This window comes from Priapulus caudatus, unplaced genomic scaffold (assembly GCF_000485595.1).
Source record: "Priapulus caudatus unplaced genomic scaffold, Priapulus_caudatus-5.0.1 Scaffold387, whole genome shotgun sequence".
NCBI lineage: Eukaryota > Metazoa > Priapulida > Priapulimorpha > Priapulimorphida > Priapulidae > Priapulus > Priapulus caudatus.
This window is the reverse complement of record NW_014577448.1, coordinates 233238-240737: the sequence shown is the minus strand read 5'-3', so window position 1 is coordinate 240737 and position 7500 is coordinate 233238. Positions and strand designations below refer to the sequence as shown.

The 7500-nt window shown below is 41.3% G+C and overlaps 1 protein-coding gene across 1 annotated transcript in view; it reads left to right on the top strand.

Annotated features, from left to right (window-relative positions):
- Positions 1 to 7500, top strand: part of LOC106809820 (paired box protein Pax-6-like) — a 36961-nt gene that overhangs the window by 17818 nt on the left and 11643 nt on the right. Inside the window, exons 4-7 of the mRNA XM_014813030.1 lie at positions 4570 to 4683; positions 5225 to 5307; positions 5778 to 5968; positions 6466 to 6695. Coding sequence (XP_014668516.1) covers positions 4570 to 4683; positions 5225 to 5307; positions 5778 to 5968; positions 6466 to 6695 — 618 coding nt within the window. The remainder of the gene's footprint in view (positions 1 to 4569; positions 4684 to 5224; positions 5308 to 5777; positions 5969 to 6465; positions 6696 to 7500) is intronic.

The window sequence follows — 7500 nt, the reverse complement described above, 5'->3', positions numbered from 1 at the left end:
GACGACGACGGATGCGAGCGCACGTGAACGTCGCCGCGGATTGCACAACGCACGGACCGCTCTATTTGTCGACGTACGGCGGTACCTGCAAATATCCGCCCATCGGCAGTATATACCCGCAGCAGTAGCAGCAGCAGTAGCAGCAGTAGTAGTAGCAACAGCCGATATTAGACGCAGGTTCAACAACTGCTTCTTTTAATATCGGAGACTTCTAGCCAGAGTTTTTGTCGCCATGCTGACAGAGGAACGTACGTGAGAGACACGGAGACAGGATACTAGTATAGTAATCCGCATATAGTGAGTGCGCGGGCGCGGATGTGCGACGGCTCAAGTGTTTGTTGCAGACACGCGGGCTGTGAGAACGAGCCTGCAGACGACAACACCACGGCTGATAGCGCGGCGGAGCTTGCGCGGTTGACACGGAGCTTCTACGCCTGTACGGAATACGGCAAGCGTTGATTCGACGACTGGAGATATCTCACGCTAGTTATACGCTGAGTCGGCGACTCGTGTACTTCTTCATGGACTCGCTGCGGTTGACAGAGGGCCTGAGATCGTGACGAGCGTAAACGGAAAGCATCATAACCACCCGCAGCGTCGCCGGCAACAACAACAACAACAACAGCAACAGCAGAAACAGCAGCAGCAGCAGCAGCAGCAGCAACAACAACAACAACAGCAACGACGACGACGACGTCGTTGTCATAATCATCGCTAACAATAAAATCACCAGCAATCGCAGCGTTGAGCATATATTCGTAGTTTTCGTGGCTATCCATCGCGCCACCGACCCGGTGCGATATCTGGGTTGAGAGCTGAGCCGTCCACCCGTCAGCTAACCACTCGGCATGCCGCCGAGGTGATTTGCCGACGTTCTGACAAGAACACGGCAGAGGAGCTGTTGGATTCTATAGTCGAGTGGGACAGGGCAAACAGAGGCAGACAGCGCGATGACACGTGCTGGCGTGGCACGGCGCTCAGGCTAGGCGGCTTAGCACGGTTACCGTGTATATATATATATATATATATATACCCGTACATCCATTACCGCGGATGAGCGGACGATGACGATAGAAGACGCGGTTGTCTATTAACGGCGAGTCTCCGACACCGACTGACGGGATGAACGCCGATCGTAAGAAAACGAAGAAGATTAAAAAAGGTATAGTTGACAAACGCGCGTGTGTATGCATGCGCGCTGAGTTGCCGCGTTGGGCCGAGAGAAGACGCCTAAACAGGAGTCTAACGCCGAGGGGAGTATGATCACGCAAGGCTCTGCGTTCTATCAAAAAAACCACGTGCTAACTGTAAAGTATTTTAAAGTAGTTGACAGCGTGGTGTGGGCTACAATAAAAATTCAATTGGTGTAAGATCTAATTAACTAGTTCTCGGCAACTAGTGCATAAAATCCCCATCAAATCGACCCACATACTGAAACGTTATAACCTAACTAATACTAAAGAATTACAATTTAAGAACAAGAACAACTAATATAGTATGTAACATATACTACAATTTGGCTAAAAATAACTGGATATTCTGGGTGTATCGTTGTTTTAAAGAAAACGATATACTGATCGCTATAACGAAATGGTCACAGGAATAATACCAAGAAAATTTCAGTTTCTGCAATGAACTACACATTAAAATATAAACATTTGGCGAATGAAATATTGATTTGATGCAGTGAATCACGCAAACAAATGTTAATTTGCATATTAGTCGCTAAATAATTTAGCCAGACAATCGTCGCTGTTGCCTGATTTTTGAATCTGTGTTTACTGCACGAGTCGTACCCGCACACAAACTACATACTACATATGAGAACATGTGTGAACTCACGAACAACGGAGCTATTTATGAGAACACCTAACAACCTATAAATTTAATTTATATTAGAACAAGTATGACCGCGTGAATAACCGAATTATATAGAAGGACGCACTTGAACCCGTGAACAACTGAATTATATAAGACAAGTGTGAACAACCGAATTGTATGTGAGAATGTGTGAACATGTGAACAGTTGAACTGTGTATGGGAACTCGTGTGAACTCATGAACTGAGGATAGTACGTACAGCAACTCATATATGCTATGTTTGAAAACACAGCGCATCGTTATATATATATATATATATATATATATATAATATATATATATAATTATATATTCATATAATATATATATATATATATATATATTATATACATATATATATTATATTTATTTATTTATTTATTTATTTTATTTATTTATTTATCGCAATGGAGGATCGGCGAAATTTTGCTGCACGGTTAATAATAGTACAAGCAAAGAAATAGGAGTTAGGCAAGGTTTTCTGGGGCTGGATCTGCAAGATCACTGAGCAGCAACTGGGAGAAAATAGATATATATATATATATATTTATATAATAATATAAATATATATATTTATATACATATATATAAATATATATCTTTCTCCCAGTTGCTTCTTTGTGATCTTGCAGATCCAGCCCCAGAAAACCTTGCCTAACTCCTATTTCTTTGCGTGTACTATTATTACCCGTAGCAGCATAATTTCGCCCATCCTCCCATTGCTGCTGTTTGTAATCTTTCTTTTTTATTATATTACATTTTTATTAAAAAATATTTGGTAAACAGCAGCAGGAGCGAATGCTTTTTACTGGCTTGTATAAAGCTCGGTAAAATTGAATTAATTTGGGAATGCACGCCTGTGCTTATTACATCTATATCGGTAGAAGTATAGAGATAGATACATGGACATGCAATATTTTTCTCGTAAAACTACATGTTTTGAACAGCGTTTACCATGGCAGCTCTGTGGGTGGTCGAGTTCTCTTGTGTGCCTATATTGCTTTCAACCAACTTGACGTAAGCGTCATCTACTCTCTTTCATTGATGATCCAAAACCGAGACGAAAAACCTTATCTAGTTATATTTTATTGGAACAGGTATAGCTTTGGTAGGTGCGCTGACCCTTTTTTTTAACCTTTATTTAACGTACAGAGAACGTGAACTTATTTATTTCTTTTTTGCACTTGCACAGTAGTTTATTACAATAATCTGCAACGGGTTTACCCTGTATATGTATATTTTATCTATGAATAGTAGATACATACAAGAAAAAGCATAGCAGTGTCATAATATTTTTAGGTCAGTCTATCAAAACCAAAAGCATCGTTCAGGAATTGCGACAGGTTTCCGCAAATTGTTGATGTGACCTACGCTTACACATAAGCGCTCCATTTACGCATAAGAAGTTATTTCAAACTACCGATTTTAAAACGAGTTGTGAGTTGTACTAACCCGACTATCAACATTCTGTGTACATTAGCCAGGCCGTATCGTTGGGTTGTAATACACTGAGGAACGAGCATACGGAATGGTCAGTATGTCACTGGTGACGAGATAGCTGCCGTGTATTTTTCCTAAAGTATAAATGCGTAAATTGGCATTCCACTGTTTGCATGAAATCCTGAATCGATGGTTTATAATTGTTAACAGGTGGTATATAGCACCACTCAGATTTGTAATAATTATAATATCGTAGTTTATTAGCAATCACTATAATCGGTATTTTAAGAAACACGCTTATATTATTTGTGAGTGAATTGTAACATGCAATAATCGACCGTCATTGTAGGTTTAGCTGTTACTCACAATTGTTTTAGACACATGTAGAATACAGTGTCATTATTAGCTGTTAATCACAATTGTTTTAGACACATGTAGAATACAGTGTCATTATTAGCTGTTAATCACAATTGTTTTAGACACATGTAGAATACAGTGTCATTTAGTATTTGCGCACTTGTGTGAGGAGCAAGTGTCGGGTGAGAAAATGTTGCGTGAGCAATTGTCATGGAACGTAGGAAAACACCACTCAGAGAGGGTTATTATTATCATTATTATTATTATTATTATTATTAAACAATATTAATATATTATAATATTAATATTATTGATTATATCGTATTCATATTATTATAATTATTATGTTTATTGTGCACACATTAATTGTAGTTTCCACATTTAGTGTGGCGATGTTTTCGTGATCGCATACGTATTGTCTATACAGATCATTAGCAGCGAGTCTATATAATGTCCTTCCCCGATCTTATATAGTAGGTCTCAGAGGAGAGATAGTGAATGTAAAAATAAGTTGTGGATATAGAAATGAGTTAACCCTAACCATAACCCTAACCATAACCCTAACCATATCCCTAATTCTAAAATAAAACAAAATTAGCCAAAAATAATAAAAAATAAAATAAATAAGAGACAAAATGAGCCAATCAGAGCCGTTCCCTAACGGATCACTATCTCTTCCATGTGCAAAATTCGATCTTATAACCTTGCGGCCAACCCGTAGAAAAAAACTATAGTAACAGAACTGTCAATCCGTCATTGCTGCGTGAGTTGGCGCATCATATAAGGGTAACTAACCGAGCGTTTTCCATTCACCAATGTGTCATCCTAATAAATCATTGATTGCAATTTGCTGATTACCTCTCTTTTAATGTATTTCTTTCGATTACATAATATAATTGGGCGTGCTCATTAGTTTCAGACGAGCTAGGTGAGGGCGGCGATTCCCATGCGCGCATGGAGCTGAAGAAGAAACTGCAGAGAAACCGCACGTCGTTTACCAACGAGCAAGTCGAAGCTCTGGAACGCGGTAATTACACGTGACTGTTTGTCATTTACATGCGCGCACACGCACGCGCGCATTATTAGTTCAATTATATTCACGTTAAATGAATTACAGATTTAGGCGTTGTTGCATCGGTGAGTCGATGTTGTCCGACAAGTCTCTACGCAAACATAACTAGGATTTTAAATACAAATTTTAACAGTGAAATGGTAGCGTCGCGTTGCTGCACCAACTGAGGTGGTACGTGCGCTCATAATATGAACCGACAGACGGATGACAAAGCAGTTTTGTATTAACTTTTAGTTAGGTTGAACATTTAGCACCAGAATGGGAGTTTTGATATTGCGTGTTAGTTTGTGTAGATACAACGTGATGGCGTTTATCACAACAATACGTTCGCTCCGTTGAGGAGCTTGCACGCTCCTCACCTTTGCCAATGTACCTTTATTAAATCAATAAATGTAATAATAATAATGCGTTTTTTATCATGCACACCTAGCAAATAATCGTGGCAGACGTGCACTGAGAAAGCGCGAATATATGTATCATTTCCCGTGCCCTACAGAGTTTGAAAGAACGCATTATCCGGATGTCTTTGCGAGAGAGAGATTAGCTGGCAAGATAGGCCTACCTGAGGCCAGAATACAGGTGAGCTAATTGAGATAGCACTTTAGATAGAGAAATTGTAAAGTTAATAGCCGTGCACATATTTACAATAAGCGCCTAAACACTAGCGTAATAACCCTTGAAGTGGCGCAGGGGGAATTTACATCCTTAATATATTATTAAAAACGAGTTTAGCGTCGAAGTGCGAAACGCCTTCGCTTCTGACCGAGGAAACAATTTTGCATAATGGTCGAACATTTTAAACTGGAAGCACGCGCTGCATTCATTTTACACTCCGTTCATTCTGAGTGGCGTCTTGCACACAGATGCCGATCAAAGGTCGCTTATAGCGATGGATGCGCACGCATATCTGCTGCGATTACCGCCCAGGATCCGCACGCATACGTCTAACATTCATCTTAACAAATAATTTATCTTCTTCATTGAGCCACGACTCGATGTAAAGCGATGCGGTCAGCTCGATTCATGTCAATCTCGACATCGCGTTATAGGTCTGGTTTTCTAATCGGCGAGCAAAATGGCGGAGAGAGGAGAAGCTGAGAAGTCAGCGGCGAGGCCAAGACAGCTTCCCCGTAGCCACGACCACCTCCGCCGTCTCCTCCGTGGGACGCCTCCCCATCAGCAGTTGTTTAACGGCAAGCGTGTACCCGTCGATGCCACAGCCACCCACCGAGACGTACGGGTAAGAGAACAGCAATCATGAACACGCACACAGAACTTACACAGAACGACTGACGGCGTCCGATCACGCAGCCATGAATGAAATATAATTAAATTGAAAAGGCAAATAAAATAAACAATAACTTGGCACTGCGTAAGTTAAAGTGAAGCGACGTCTAATGTTACTTCATAATACGAATCAACAAAGCAACTAGTAACGACGTGACAACGTTATAATACAATAAATGTTGCCAAATAAACTTAAAAATAAAATAAATATAAAAATTGCCATTTTAATTAAAGAGATGTTACTTAAAAATCATGCGTTAATATTTGCTAATTTCTGTTAAAATTACCAATAATATTATTAGTTTTTATATTTATCATGGTTTTTGTTAAAATATTATCTTTTAGATCTTTATCTTCTTTATTATTTTATTTTTAGTGAGTTTCGTTAGTATAACCTCACGTAAATCGTACGATAATTTCCCGTCACACAGTCTACTCTTACCTCTATAGGTCCGTCGCTCAGATGCCGAGTTACGGAATGAACAACGGCACTCAGTCTTCTACGTGCCTGCAGCAGCAGCGAGACGCCTCCTCTTACCCGTACAGCATACCCGCTCCTACACGCGGCTACGACCCTCTCTCCAGCCTAGGTGGCTACTCCAGAGGGCCGGTGAGCTCAGCTAACGTGGGCATGCAGGGAATGGAAGGCCACCTAAGCTTCAGTAACGCGTCCAGTACTGGTAAGCGAACCTGTTGTATATATATATATATATATATATATATATATATATATATATATATGTGTGTGGCAAATAAAATATATAGAATGACTCTGACGTATCAAGAATAAAAAGCATTTTGCCCAATATTATTTATTGGCATAACATATGGCAACGATGAATAATGCGTACTCGTGCTTTCTAAAGGAATTCTAGCCTAGAGTATGGGAGGGCTACTACACTTTTCACTGCACTTTTGGCTCCGAACAAACGCCACTCTATGCCTACTCGCTGGCCCCGGGCCCATTTTAACAGGCTGGCTCAGCACGGGCCCCGCGCCGGCCAGAGAAAGGACCTTTTCAACACATACGACGTCTGTTGTTACGTGTTTACGGATGTGCCCCACGTTTTTAGCCGGCGCTGCTATCTGGCGCTCGCATCGCGAGCAGTCCGCTCAACAATGCTACTTGTTCTGTAATCCCGTGCCATCTCCCGGCCGTGAGTCTAACTCGGCCGGACAGCGCTAAATCAGCGGGTATCATCTTCAGCCCGTCTCCCCCCGTACAGCGGCGGGGGTTCGTGGCGCCCGTTCTCAGCCGGGTCCCGGAGAGAGAGAGAGAGAGAGAGAGAGAGAGAGAGAGAGAGGGAGGAAAAGGGGGGGGGTAGGAAAGATGTGTATAGCTTGATGTACGCAGCTGTCAGCGAGGGAGAGGCCACTCTACATTTGGCGCGACTCCTCCTTCTTCTTCTTCTCCTCCTCCTTCTACAATTCTAAATGCACACGCACACACACACACACACACACACACACACACACACACACACA